The sequence below is a fragment of the Maniola jurtina genome, chromosome Z (assembly GCF_905333055.1).
Source record: "Maniola jurtina chromosome Z, ilManJurt1.1, whole genome shotgun sequence".
NCBI classification, from domain to species: Eukaryota; Metazoa; Arthropoda; class Insecta; order Lepidoptera; family Nymphalidae; genus Maniola; species Maniola jurtina.
In genome coordinates, this window is record NC_060058.1 from 5,232,790 (window position 1) to 5,248,788 (window position 15,999).

Genomic DNA, 15,999 nt, shown 5'->3' on the forward strand with positions numbered 1-15,999 from the left:
ACGGTGACGGGTCTGTGGTCTCATCACGTTTTATTTTACTGATGGGTCTACGGTATACCAGTACCACTATGTACCTACTCGTGGTCCCACTGGGGAGTCTATGGTAGATATAACATGAACCGCCGTAGGTATACCTAGTAGGTCGTACCTGATACTCGTCAACTCGTGGTCTTGCTCAGTTGCAGGACCAATACCGTACTTACCATTAGATAAGTTTCATAATATTTTCAGGTGAAATGCTTATGTTCGGTAATGTAAATAAATAATTTTTTTTGAACAAATAGGATGATGTGTGACCTACCACATGTTTTCATGGAATATTGCTATTCTATAGGTCAAATAGGTCATTTATAGGTCATGTGATAGGTACCTATGTCTCTTTTATAGGCATAATAGGTTCACATTTTTAACTCGTCTCCAACCGCAATTAAGTGGTTAGGTTCCAATTTCCAAACAACTTATTACCATTCCTGGTTGTGATGTGAATGATTTTTCTGCAAAACAAAAGGTCTTAAATCTTAGATTCCTACCTGTATTTCATAAACAGCGTACGGGCACGTATGAGAGTGAATTTCAGTACAGCGAGTGTATTGGACGTGTTTTAGCGTGGGTAGATGTGTGTGTGGGTGTGGGTGTCAGGCTGAGTCGGCGTCGGCAGGACGTGGGGCGCGGCGATGGGCGGCGCGGGCGCAAGCGCGCGTGCGCGGTGGGCGGCGCGCACTGTTCACCGGCTTGCGCTGCGACGCGCACGCATGAAGCCCAAGGAACAAGCCGCCGAGGACGCGGCGCGCCGCGCGCCCGCCACGCGCCGCCAGGAAAAGCCACCCTTCTCCTACATAGCCCTAATCGTCATGGCGATCCGACACTCGCCCAACAAGCGCCTGACCCTGAGCGAAATATATGCGTTTCTGCAACAGCAATTTGCGTTTTTCCGGAGCTCCTATCAGGGATGGAAGAACTCCGTGAGGCACAACCTCAGCTTGAACGAGTGTTTCGTCAAGCTGCCTAAGGGCCTCGGCAGGCCCGGGAAGGGGCACTACTGGACGATCGATCCGTCGTCGGAGTTCATGTTCGAAGAGGGATCTTTTCGACGGCGGCCGCGTGGTTTCCGGCGCAAGTGTCAAGCCTTGAAACCACAGTTCGGAAGTAGTGGTTACCTGTGCGGCGGAATGGGTGCGCTTCCTGCGCCTCAGCCACCGAGCTACGAGCTCGCGAGCGGCAGCGGCGCGGGCGTCGGCGGCGCGCCGGCCATCGAGTACGGCACTTGCGCCTACACGTCCAGCCAGCAGCTGGGCTACGGCGGCGAGTACTGCGCGTACGGCAACATGGGCGAGCGAGAGTGGCCCCTCGCGTACGGGCCCGTGGAGACTGCCTATCGACCGCCGCCGCCGCCCTCGCCGTCGCGGCAAATACAAGATATCATTCCTTCCTACCAATACACCGTCTCCAACGATCATGGTAAGTTTATTATTTTTTTAAATCTTATTCTTAATATAATTTTAAAACGAGAATAATCTAGTCTAAAAGCGACATATAAAAGATTTTCACGTTTGATAGCTAAGTAGGTATTTTAAAAGTTTTACTTAAATACCATATTATGCAATTTAAGCTAGAGAATCCATGAATAAATAGGTAAGTAGGATAGTAACAAACAGGTAGATACCTAAGCACCTACCTATCATGCTAAATCCTGTCTCATGTGGTCTCGGTGTGCATTATTTCATTAGGTTCCTACTTATTTCTATTTAGAGTTTAGACGGTTGGTAAGTAAGTAAGTTACTTAGCTATTCATACATTTAATATTTTCTCCATTGAGTAAGTCTCTCGGATTTCATACATTTATATTTTCATACAAGTCAATATTCGTCAATTAATAACCTAATATCAAGATTTCATCGGCAGTAAGAGTTTCAGAAGTCTGCAAGAAATTGCGGAAGTTTACTTTTCCAATAGAAAAACTTGCATAAATAATTGACCTGCATCTACCTACTTACAAAATATTTCTTTGCTACTACCTTGCTACTGCATACCGACCTAAGTATGAGGTTATTACCTAATTAATCTGATCTAGCTACTTACTTAGGTCCAGTGTAGGTAGGCATGGTAGGTACGTTAATTAATAAAAATTTGAAAGCAATTTTTTCGCTGCATTCTCGGTACCACCACATTTCAAAGGCCTCTAGTTTTTTAAGGGTCCGTAGCCAAAAGGTAAAAACGGAACGAAAACAACAATTTATAAAAATAGTTTGTGAGCTGTGATCAAAACAAACGAACATTTTTCGGGTTTTTTAACCGACTTCCAAAAAAGGAGGAGGTTCTCAATTCGTCGGGATTTTTTTTTTTTTTTTTTTTAATGTATGTTCCCCGATTACTCAAAGACCCCTGGACCGATTTGGAAATTATTTTTTTTGTTTGAAAGGGTATACTGTGCAGGTGGTCCCATATAAATTTGGTGAAGATCTGATGAATATCTTCGGAGATGGAGAACAGAACTCCTCAATGGATAGGAGCAAATTGCTCGCGATCAGTGTAATAGCTTAGTAAACAGCAGGGTTTTAACTGGGCACAGCATATTATAGTACAGTAGGGCCACTCAAAATTGTGAAATAAAAAATTTTCAAAAGAAAAATAAAACCGACTTCAAAAACGACAAACACTAAAAAGTAAAAAATAACTTTTGTTTAGCTACACGTGTAATGCACCTAGGTATGAAGTCGGGCGAGCTTCACTCTTGGATTTCTAATTTTGTTTTAATATGCTCGCTCGACTTCATACCTAGGTGCATTACACGTGTAGCTAAACAAAAGTTATTTTTTACTTTTTAGTGTTTGTCGTTTTTGAAGTCGGTTTTATCTTTCATTCGGTTTATGTAAAGAAATATTTCATACCTACACCCAAAATATGATGTTCATAAGTATTATGACATAATAGTACCGAACTCCAAAAGAGCGAGGTGTGACTCGCACTTGACCAGTTTTTTTGTGACTAAGCAAAGCTGGGACGAGTCAAAAAGTAATTGCTAATTTACAAACATCTTTGAAGGGAATGTGCTTAACAATTCTCCTCACTTGAGTGTCGAGAGCGCGAACAGCAGCTCTGACTCATGTCAAGTGCTCCTTATCTTAGGCGATGAATAGCGATTACCATTTTTAGGGTTTCATATCCGAAGCGTGCCTATGGGACCCTAGTATCAATAAAACTATTCCGTAAACAAATTTTTATTAAAAAAAAATATTTATGTTGTACAGTTTAAACCTCTAGAGTCTAGGTATGTTTTTTGTATAGGTGTTTTTTATGTAGGTATGTACTTAGATCTAATGGTAGAAAACGGGATTAATGCAATGTTAAGCAATCATCATACGTAAATATGAAAAAATACATTTATTCCTTGTTACTCACAGGGATCCTCGATATATATTTTTATAAGGAACCCTAAAAGGGGGTTTTTAGGGTTCCGACTTCCGTACCACAAAAGGAAAAACGGAACCCTTATAGGATCACTTTATTGTCTGTCTATCTGTCTGTCTGTCTGTCTGTAGGTATGTCTGTCTTTCTGTCTTATCTGTCAAAAAAAAACTATAGGGTTCTTCCCGTTGCGCGTTGACCTAGAACACAGAAATCCAAATAATACTTTAAATCTATGACCTAGAATCATGAAATTTGGCTAGTGCGCAGGTAGCGTAGGTAGGTAATAGCACAAGTAAAGGCAAAAATCCCAAAACCGTGAATTTGTGGTTACATCACAATAAAAATATTAAAATGTGTTCATGAACGAATAATAATTAGTATTTTCAATTTTCAAAGAAAGATAACTATGACATGTAGGATTATAATATGAAAAGTTTTACCTGTACATTCTAAAACATATTTTTTTTTTTTAAATAAAAATAGTTTTTGATCTATCGTGCAAAATTTCGGCAAAAATACCCGAGTGCGGAACCCGCGCACTTGGCTGGTTTTTTCACTCAGATTTCACTAGACAGACTCTACCTTCAAGATCTTACAGTAGCTGACGTGAGAAATGCATGCGAGATAAGACAGTTGACGTATGCTATCAGACTACGCCGTAAATCATGTAAACTTTAAAAGCTTTGGCTTACGGTCTTTAAATATCCATAACAGTTTTAGGGCTCCCTCACTAAAATGAAAAACCCTTTCTGCAACAGAGCAGAATTATTAGAAAGAACTTTGAACTTTGTACTTGTAAATACTGTTTGCTAGTTGTTCAAGGCGCCGTTTAACCGATTTTTACAAAATGTATTACCTATATAGAAACTAGATAGGTACAAGAGCAACCTGGGCTAGGAAATTTCTACTAGGCTTCCAGAAAAGTTCAGAGGTGAAAACCACCTTAAAGGCTAGAACAGCAGAGCAGATAAGTGCCTATCTATAGGTATACCAAGGTCGAAAGCAGTTCACGACAGCTAGGGAAATTCTACTATTCGTCGTAGCTTTGACATGTTTAGTACATTTGATGCAGGTAGCCCTAAAGTAGCCCTATTTTTAACCACCTCCAAAAAAAGGAGGAGGTTTTAATTCGACTGTATGTTTTTTTTGTATGTTTGTTACGGGATTACTTCGCCAATTATGAACCGATTTTGATGGTTCTTTTTTGTTTGGTAGGTCATACTTTAGAGATGGTCCGATTTTAATTTGGTAAAGATCTGATAAATATCTTCGGCGATGGAGAAGCAAACTCCTCAATAAATCAGTGTGGTAACAATGATCGCGCAATTTACTCTTGCTAATATACATCTTTTACGCTTAGTAAACAGTAGATTTTTAACCAGGCATAGCATATTGTAATATATGAACCACTAAAAATAATTGTAAAATAAAAATATTCTAAAATTCAAAAATAAAACCGGTGCTAATGAGGTGCCAATTATGTGGAGGCCCAAAACAATATGAAGAATAAACGATTCGTGTGGCTTTTAATTGGCACCGGCTCCAAAAAATATTATTATAGAACAACATTAACTCTTATATCACACTAATATTATAAAGGCGAAAGTTTGTATGTGTGTGTATGTGTGTGTGTGTGTGTGTGTGTGTGTGTGTGTGTGTGTGCGTGCGTGTGTATGTTTGTTACTCCTTCACGCAAAAACTACTGGACGGATTTGGCTGAAATTTGGAATGGACATAGATAATATCCTGGATTAGCACATAGGCTACTTTTTATCCCGGAAAATCAAAGAGTTCCCACGGGATTTCGAAAAACCTAAATCCACGCGGGCGAAGTCGCGGGCATCGGCTAGTACATAATATATTCGGTAATAAATTAAAAGATTTTTAATTTTTAGTGTTTGTGGTTACCTACTGAATTGGGTTTTTTTTTTTATATTTTTAGGGTCCAATACCTCAAAAGGAAAGACGAACCCTTATAGGATCACTTTGTTGTCTGTCTGTCTGTCAAGAAACCTATAGGGTACTTCCTGTTGACCTAGAATCATGAAATCTTTAGTAAGTCTTATAGCACAAGTACAGGAATAGATGAGAAAACCACGGATTTGTGGTTACATCATTTAAAAAAAATGTGTTTCAATTTTCAAAATAAGATAAGTATACCAAGTGGGGTATCATATGAAAGGGCTTTACCTGTACATCCTAAAACAGATTTTTATTTATTTTTATGTATAATAGTTTTTGATTTATCGTGCAAAATGTTGGAAAATACCCGAATACGGAACCCTTAGAGCGTGAGTCTGACTAGCACTTGGCCGGTTTTTTAATGTGATTTTACGTCTAGCCGTAGCGTAATAATTGACATTTCGTCTCACAGTTCCCTCACTCTAGTTCACTCTGCCTAGGATGCGATATTGATTTACAGCTGCATTCTACGTCACCGTAGCACAGTTCACGACCGTAGACACTGTTTGTTTGTACCTGCGCCGTGGGACGTAGTTGGTGTGATATTGAATTTTCACACTATTTCGCGATTTAACTACTAGAACTACATAAATTCAAAGGTCTTTTGCAGTTTTATCTACTACCACAGAGAACTACTACTTACTAGTGTTGTTATGGATATCCATATCCGTAACCGAAACTATCGGATATCCGAAATAAAAAAATATCCGTAACCGTAACTGAATCCGTAATAAAAGTTTTGGATAGTTTCGGATAGGGCGGAGTCTAACTAAATACTACACTCGTACGAATTAACTGTGCACTCCGCTGGATTGCGACACCTTCATCAGTTCACATTTTACAGTTTCTTAAAAAATTAATATCCGTAACCGAAACTATCGGATAATCCGAAATAATTTAATATCCATAACCGTAACCGAAACCGATATTATTTTTTACCAATATCCATATCCATATCCGGATCCGAAATTATATATCCATAACATCCCTACTACTTACGACTCTCGTAGCAAGCTCGTAGCACATAATTTTATGGACTTTTGATAGAGCAACCGCCGACTTTCTTGCTGGTTCTTCTCGGTAGGAAAGGCGTACCGAACCAGTGGGAGATGCATTTGAAGATTCAAAAGTATGAACTTGTAAAAGTTTAATAATATTTTTTTAAATTTTATACTGAATAATAATAAAGAATTCATCGAAAACATTATAACTATGCATGTCATGTCATCAGATTACAGAATAAAAAAGTGGCGTAAATATTCCTAGTGCGCTTTAAAAAACGTAGTGTAGGTAGTTCTCATCTGAATACTTACCAACGAATCACAGCCAATGAAATTTCGTAGTCATGTTCTAGGAAATAATACCTATATAATAGTGTCTGTAGATTAAAGATATCCGTAAAATTGTGTGGTTTTAAAGTTACAGGAACACAAAAATTTACTTATATACAACTTTTTGAGCCGGTGTAACTTTGGAGCTACACGTTATTACGGAAATCTGACAAACGCAAGTGTAAATTAAAAATTTATAACACCCCTGACAAGTGAATGTTACAGTAACTAGAAAAGAGCTGATAACTTTCAAACGGCTGAACCGATTTTCTTGGATTATAGCTAAGAACACTCGATCAAGCAACCTTTGAAACAAAAAAACTAAATCAAAATCGTTTCATTAGTTTAGGAGCTACGATGCCACAGACAGAGACACACGTCAAACTTATAACACCCCTCTTTTTGGGTCGGGGGTTAAAAAGACACAGATACTTAAATTAGTTATTAGAACGTATTTAATTTTCATTGAGTTCGACTGGTTAGTATTCAAATTAGAACCAAAGTACGTTTATCTTTATCTTTATAGAGAGAGCACTGAGGAGTGGATTACGTAAACATCTCTTAAAACAAAATTGAGAATGACGAAACCTAGTTCCGATAGCGCAAATCTGTCAATTGCAGTGGTTTTGGCCTGTTGCTAGACTTGGTAAACTTTGCAGATAAGAAATACTTAGGTATTTAATATTCCTCCGTATCTCAAAGAAAACATAAGGTCCTGTTTCCACCAAAACGGAGCAGAGAAGAGATGTGTTCGTCCAATCAATCAGATCCTTAATACATGACGTCAAAATCACGTCATCTTTAATAAAGTCTGTTTGGTCGACTGAACAAATCTCTCCGCTCCGCTTAAATGGAAACCGGGTATTTAAGCTTAGTAATCTGATAATATTAGTAAGTAACCAAGTATAAATTAAACGGCTCCAAGACCTAATGGAAGAGGTCACAACCCTCAGCAGTGAAAAAGGCGACGCAATGAGAGAGAAACCAAGGGTTTAAAATGCCACTTTACATCCTAGAGTCTCTTCTTGCAATGCAGACGGTAAAACTAAAATTGTAAAGCGCATGGTTACAGCTATTGATTTATTAAGAATCCAAGGGACTGAAATACTAGAATCGCATGAATTAGAAGAAGCTTTTCTTGTGTCATATCTCTTTCTATTCCCATCAGCCTCTCTCGTCCTTAATTTACCTATGAAGAATATAGACTCGAATTTGAATAGTTTTCACTCTTTTTGATAAGAAGAGATAAGTTTAGTTTATTTCCATTTTCCAACAGCCTAGGTGATTGGACATTCATATTACTTAGTAGATGTAGCTGTAAATTAAACATACACACAATAGTAATTAAACTAATTTAGTAATAATATTTGAATTTTTGCAAATATCGGATCGATGGGGACTTTTTACATTTCATTCATAATAGTGTTCCGGTCATTCGTACGAATTTTCAGCTTTATGCGAATTTTCGTAACCTTGAATATTATCTTACTTGACCAGGCTATATTGTATCATATATAATGTATTTAGGTACTTATGCTAAGTTCGCTTGCGTACCTATACAACTTACGAGTACGTTCCAATTTCAAAAGTTAATTATATTTTACTCTATATAAGTACCTACTTAACATGTTCAGCTAGCTCGATTTTTTCGTCTTTTATATACCCCACTGAAAAATGACTAATTAAATTAATTTCTTATTCAATTTTTAATATTTTTAATTTAAAAAAAATATGGATTTCCATTTCGGGTCAATATTTATTTCTACATCAAATATCCAAAGTCCCATGGAGGATTTTGGATGGACCCATCCTTACCCTCCAACAACCATAGGATAAATGCCTTACAAGTTAAAACCTCAAGATTACAACTTACAAGTTTCATAGCTGTCGTGAACTATGGTATAGGTAGGTACTTACTTATTATATTTTAATAAACTTTTGATAACACTTAAACTTGCTTATGTTAATCTCTTTATATTTATGCAGTCTTAGTTTATGGCTTGAGTTTCAGCGGCTAGCAGCTTAGCCAGAGTGAACTGCTTATAGCTTGGTTTAGAAACTCTTTGAACATCGACTTTTTAAAGCTTTTTGTTCGAAAACTAAGTATAAAAATAAAAAAATAAGTTTGATGTTTCAAATATTGAACGTTTACTAAATTCTTCATTAAATTGAAACACGATTGGATGCAGTTCCTTTGATAGAAAACATTTTGAAAGTTGATCCAAATAGGTAGAATCTTATTCTGAGAAATAGAGAGAATTATTCTGTGGATAATTCCAATGTCCAAAAAAACCATAAAAATGTTTTAGGTATGTTTATTAATCGTTAAAACACCGTTTATTTTTAAGAGGGCTCTCTCCGTCACTCGTTTCATACAAACGTAGTTCCAATTTCATTTGAATATTAAGCAACCAAAGTCCATGTTTTGCAGACATATTCTAGTAACTAATATCTATGTCTGTGGTTTTCCAGATTACTGTTAAAATATTCGGTTTCAAAGTTCACGGTTATAAAAATTTACATACAAATCTTTGAGCCCCTGTAATTTTAAAACTACATATTTTTGGAAAAATCTTAAACACCACAGACACAGATATTAGTTTCTAGAATATGTCTGCAAAATTTCATGGACTTTGGTTGCTTAATATTCAAATGAAATTGGAACTACGATTGTATGAAACGAGTGACGGAGAAATCCCTGTTAAAACGCTGTAATAACGGTGTACCTGTATTAACCTGATTTTTGTACCGTTGTCAACATTGTTACAGTGAATAAATCTAGACTCATATATATTTTTTTTTAATCTTTATTTATTTTAAAGAACTTGTATCTCATATTTTTTATTTATAGCCTCTTAACTTTGCAAGAGCTCTTTGCTATTATGGATTCCCAACCTGTGGCTAGTAAAGCATAATAACTGGCTGTTGCTTCGTAGCTGTAGACTAACCTTCTTGTATTCTTGAATCCCCAGTTTAAAGCTTGGCATTAGGATAAATCCACTTCCTAACCAGGATAATTTTATTAAATCGTCCATCCCACAAAGATTTGCTTACTTAGTTATAACACAGTGCGACTATTTAACTGAATACCTCATAATACTTCTTTTTGTATCTACTATTTATTTATTAACACATCATTAATTTTTAATCTGTGATAAAGGAAAAAAGGAAAAACGGAACCCTTATAGGATCACTTTGTTGTCTGTCTGTCTGTCTGCCTGTCCGTCCATCCGTCCGTCGTGTCAAGAAAACCTATAGGGTACTTCCCGTTGACCTAGAACCATGAAATTTGGTAGGTAGGTCTTATATCACAAGTAAAGGAATAAATCCGAAAACCGTGAATTTGTGGTTACATCATTAAAAAAAATTAAAAATGTGTTTAAATTTTCAAAGTAAGATAACTATACCAAGTGGGGTATCATATGAAAGGCATTTACCTGTACATTCTAAAACAGATTTTTATTTATTTTATGCCAGATAGTTTTTAATTATGACGTTTAAACTATCGGGAGTGATTTCAATAATTATAAATAAGTATACGTTACTAAGTACGTTTTACGGCTTATGTCAAGTTAATGCTCGTATGTGATTATATTATACGTGATCACAGATACGTGAGATTCAATACAAAGGCCGTGGTCGTGCGTTGTCGACAGCAAAAAGAAAATATTCTAATTTGGTAGACAAATAAAATCATTGGGAATGCCGTCAATCAAGGATAAGAAATACGCTGTCGACAACGCACGACCACGGCCTTTGTATTGAATCTCAATCAAGACGATGATAGCACTAAGCACAATCTTGTTTCTTTCTTTTTAGTTTATTTTACTTGTACCAAGTCGGGTTCAAGTTGTCTCATTTTTTCCGTAGTCGGGTTATAGTTTTTTCAACTTTTTTTTAGACGTTATGTCTGCTAGAGTGGCTACACAGGTCACTCTGGCTACACGCCCAGAAAATAACAACATAATTTATTATATTCACCCTGTATTATCTATTTTTTATTAGCTCTTTAGCCTACTTTAGTTCAATTTCTGAATGATATAATTTTTACTTGGAAGAAAGTTGATATTGATTTCATCCGTCATTTATATCGTTGACTCACTACTGCGTCCTCGGTTGCATATTATGCATTTAGGTATTTACACCTCTTTACAATCATGAATCCTTAGTGATATTGCATTGTAGTTCTAGAACTAGGATACAGCTTTTTTAAGGCCTAGGAATTCGTTTTACGATCATTTCTATCTCGACATAAAAAGATCGATTTAAGTAAGTACCCCAAACTTTCACCCCCTAGCACTCCCCAATAATGCATTTCTCTGTATGAAAGATTCTAAAATGTAGACATATTTTGGAAACGAATAACTGTAGGTATATCTGTGGTTTTTCAAATTTCCCTTAAAATATTTTTTAATTAAGTATAAAATTGCACAGGTAGGTATATTAAAGGTTTGTGAATTGAAATTAAATATATTAACACAAATCTATCAAACACAGACACAGCTGCATACATAAATATTACTTATTCTAGAACTTATGTAGAATTTATCTGACTTATTAGAACTTGGCTAGACACACCAGCGTACATTTAGTGTAAGTAGGTACCTGTCGAAAATATACCTACTCGTAGCTGTAGCCTGTACTGCAGCACCGAACACCGCAAATGAATTTCCCTATATTCGTGCGTCCATTGGGTCTCTACCATTCTCACAAGTCAGTACAAGAAAGAAATAATTAGCTTTTTTTTTTGGGTTCCGTACCTCAAAAAGAAAAACGGAACCCTTATTGGATTACTTTGTTGTCTGTCTGTCTGTCTGTCTGTCCGTCCGTCTCTTAGTCCGTCGTGTCTATCAAGAAAACCTGAAGGGCACTTCCTGTTGAGAAGGTAGGTGGGTCATATAGCACAAGTAAAGGAATAAATCCGAAAACAGAGAAAGAATTTGTGGTTACATCACAAAAAAAAATGTGTTCACGAAAAAATTAATTTACTAAATCACATAGATATAGGTATATGATACTGTTGTCATTAACTTGTGTTGCACATAAAAATATCAAAATATCTTGTACGATGGTACGGATAACGGAACCCTTCGCATCCGAGTCGACTCGCACTTGACCAGATTTTTAGGTAGTTGATGGGTATCCACACGTGTATCTTAGAAATCAATAGGTACAGTAGCAAGTTGCGACAGCAGCTCTGAAGTTTAACTGAGCTTTGTTGTAAACATGACCTATTTCCTACGTGCCTATATGCAGTTGTATTGTGTTGTATCGATCGATGTGCATCTAGATTGAACACCTCCTCGTGCGTATCCAATGCTGGTGAAGTTGCATCGTATTTGTAGGTTATAGGTTACTCTTAGGTGTATGTTCAATAAATGATCATTTTTAGTCGAAAACAGACAGACAGACAACAAAGTTATCCTATAAGGGTTCCGTGTTTCCTTTTGAGGTACGGAACCCTAAAAATAACAATTAAGATTCCAAGTTTTTTTTTAAATATATATAATTCATATAGTTATAATATTTAATAATATATAATTTGGTATGACTTTTTAAACTGTATTTTTATCATATCAAGTTTTATTTAATATTGAAGAAATTTGAGCTTTTAACTTTTAACGTGTCTGGGAAGTGTTGAATGCACTGATTTTAATAATGGGGCACCGATGGTCTAGTGGTTTCGGCCGTGGCTAGTTACCAGCCTAGTGCCTAAGTATCCACAACCGGGCCGCTTAGCAATTTGTCGTTCCAGTTCGATACTTGATAGAATATGTTACGTTTATGTTCGTCCGTTGTGTCTGTCAAGAAAACCTATAGGGTACTTCCCGGCAGGTAGGTAGGTCTTATAGCACAAATACAGGAATAAATCTGAAAACCGCGAATTAGTGGTTACATCGTTTAAAAAAAAATTAACATTTGTTTTAATTTATATTTAATTATTATATTTATATTTATTTAAGTGGGGTATCATATGAATACATTCTAAAACAAATTTTTATTTATTTTTATGCATAATAGTTTTTAATTTATCGTGAGTACGGAATCCTCAGTGCGCGAGTCTGACTCGCACTTGACCGGTTTTGCCACTATTTTTCATCTGACTACGAAATGTTTTATTTTATAGTAAAACATAAACAAATTAATACAACATTTTAATAATAATAAAAGTTTTAAAGTTAACTTTACCAGGATCATATAAATTTAAAGTGGCTTGCGTTTTTTCCCACCAACCACCACTTTCCCTTCCTCGATTTATTTACCCCTTCACCTACTGATCGTGCTGCCATTTCTACGCATTTCCACATTTATCCCTATTATATTCATCATCTATTTATACATTTTAGTGACCTGGTTGCACTCCTGCAATTAGGTCACGAGTGCCTTTTGCGTCTCTTCAAGCTCATGCACCCTTGGTGTACTGCATGCAACGACGATGCAGGTAGGTACACAATATGAATAGTACGTGACAGGTCAAGATGGCAATCGCGGTATTGGTACATGGCCCCAGGGTTTTCACAGCAAATGTAATATCAAATGTAAGTAATTTAAATAGCATCTACTTACGTTATAAATAACAAAGGTGCAATTCACGTTAACGGGGCTCTCTCCGTCACTCGCTTCATACAATCGTAGTTTCAATTTCATTTGAATATTAAGCAACCAAAGTCCATGAAATTTTGCATACATATTCTAGAAACTAATATCTGTGTCTGTGGTGTTTTAGATTTTTCTAAAAATATGTAGTTTTGAAATTACAAGGGCTCAAAGATTTGTATGAAAATTTTTAAGACCGCGTAACTTTGAAACCGAATATTTTAACAGAAATCTGGAAAACCACAGACATAGATATTAGTTTCTAGAATATGTCTGCAAAATTTCATGGACTTTGGTTGCTTAATATTCAAATGAAAATGGAACTACTATTGTATGAAACGAGTGACAGAGAGAGCCCTCTTAATCTGAGTAATGACACATACTTACCTACTTAATGGCTTTTATGCTTAAATAATTTTTTAACTTTCTGGTGGATTACGATAGTTCTCACCCTGAGGAAGGTTTTTTGACGTAAAACGCAATATACTTACGAGTACCTGTCTACTCAAGAATCTATCTATATACCTACTAGACTACAGGCCCATGTTTAAAAATGGGTGGGTCATATGAACCACCAGGTGACGTATACAGGACGATATAAGAGCATAAAATAATAAGTTTCAGCACTATGCCGTCACTTGTAAGCTGTCCAACAGAGTGCTGGTGAGAATTGAAAAGTGCAGGTAGAGTGAGTACATTTTGGTCATATATTTTTGTACGGCATTTTTACCATCGATAGATCCATGAAAAATAATAAGAAAGCGCGCAGTGCCGTAAAAAAATGGTGCGCCACAAAGTCAGTAAATGTTTTGATTTTCTGACAATTTCCGGGGTAAATTTGGTCATTTAATTCTGTACGGCACTAGTTTCATACTGTTTCAATACAGCCTCTAATCCATTATTCCGCAACGCCGTACAAAAATCATGCGACAAGGGGAAAAAATTGAGGGTAGCAACCCCCTCTCTTTCCGTGGTCCGGGGGGTGATTTGAAACAACATAAAATTAATTTATTTTGAAAGTGTTTTATGCATAGATAATATTTTTTTACATGCCGTACATTTTCGTTGGTCCAAAGGTTTGTAGGGGATGTGGATATTATATACACACCCGTTCACTTCAGTTAGACGGCATAGTGATTTTATCATATTATCAATTGTTCTCTTCAAAAATATGTTAATGCCGTACAGTATCAGATGGCCATAAAGTACTACACCCTTAAAATGGTAGCGTCATTTTCATCAGCCTAAAAGATATGGTCTGCATTAAAATGTACGGCATAATTTTTTCCTAATTTATTTATCTTAATACTATTTAAAACAAGGGAAAAGCGTAGAAAATTGCTATATTTTATTAATCTATGAATATTTAAACTTTTGCAATAATTTGAAAAATTTCAGTTTTTGTATTTATCTATAATTTTTTTTAGAACAGTTTCTTTTGAACGGCAATACTATATAACAATAGTATTTTACACTATCATGTTAAAAAAAAAGTTGCCGTACAGAGTCAAATGATTTTACAGCTTTAAAAATTAAGTATACCATGAAATTAAGATAATTATTGATACACATTCAAATGAACACTAATTTTTTTACGGCATTATTTTTAATAGTACTTTTGAGTGCTAGATAATGTTTTGGAACCAAAGCCGTACTTTGTCAAATCACCCCCCGGACCACGGAAAGAGAGGGGGTTGCTACCCTCAATTTTTTCCCCTTGTCGCATGATTTTTGTACGGCGTTGCGGAATAATGGATTAGAGGCTGTATTGAAACAGTATGAAACTAGTGCCGTACAGAATTAAATGACCAAATTTACCCCGGAAATTGTCAGAAAATCAAAACATTTACTGACTTTGTGGCGCACCATTTTTTTACGGCACTGCGCGCTTTCTTATTATTTTTCATGGATCTATCGATGGTAAAAATGCCGTACAAAAATATATGACCAAAATGTACTCACTCTACCTGCACTTTTCAATTCTCACCAGCACTCTGTTGGACAGCTTACAAGTGACGGCAGAGTGCTGAAACTTATTATTTTATGCTCTTATATCGTCCTGTATACGTCACCTGGTGGTTCATATGACCCACCCATTTTTAAACATGGGCCTGTAGTCTATACCACTGTTTTCCAATAGAGATAAGGGGTGCGGATCGTCAATTTTTATCAATTTTCTATAACTTTAAACATTTTATTTCAAAGTTATTTCAAAAAATATTATTAACAAGTGTAAATTAAAAATTTATAACACCCCCGACAAGTGAAGGTTATAGTAACTAGAAAAGAGCTGATAACTTTCAAACGGCTGAACCGATTTTCTTGGAGTATAGCTAAGAACACTCCCGATTAAGCCACCTTTCAAACAAAAAAAAACTAAATTAAAATCGGTTCATTAGTTTAGGAGCTACAATGCCATAGACAGATACACAGATACACAGATACACAGACACACAGATACACACGTCAAACTCATAACACCCCTCTTTTTGGGTCGGGGGTTAAAAAATCACGAGAGGGTACTTTATTTGATATGATACACGGTATACAGCTTGCGATATATTTTTTGGTCCCAAAAGTGAACCCCATATTCAAAATTCATATTTTTGCGTTACGCTTTCATGTTTGGGTCATCGAAAAAAATGTGTACCACCGGTCCAGTAGATGACGGTGGACTTACAGACTCATGAGTGACCATATA

At 36.2% G+C, this 15,999-nt stretch overlaps 1 protein-coding gene across 2 annotated transcripts in view; it reads left to right on the forward strand.

Annotated features, from left to right (window-relative positions):
- Window positions 1–614: 614 nt before the first annotated feature.
- LOC123880060 (forkhead box protein F1-A-like) overlaps window positions 615–15,999 on the forward strand; it is a 30,289-nt gene continuing 14,904 nt past the window's right edge. For both annotated transcript variants that reach the window (XM_045927948.1, XM_045927946.1), the window contains exon 1: window positions 615–1,458. In XM_045927948.1, coding sequence (XP_045783904.1) covers window positions 675–1,458 — 784 coding nt within the window. In that variant the 5' untranslated portion in view covers window positions 615–674. The remainder of the gene's footprint in view (window positions 1,459–15,999) is intronic.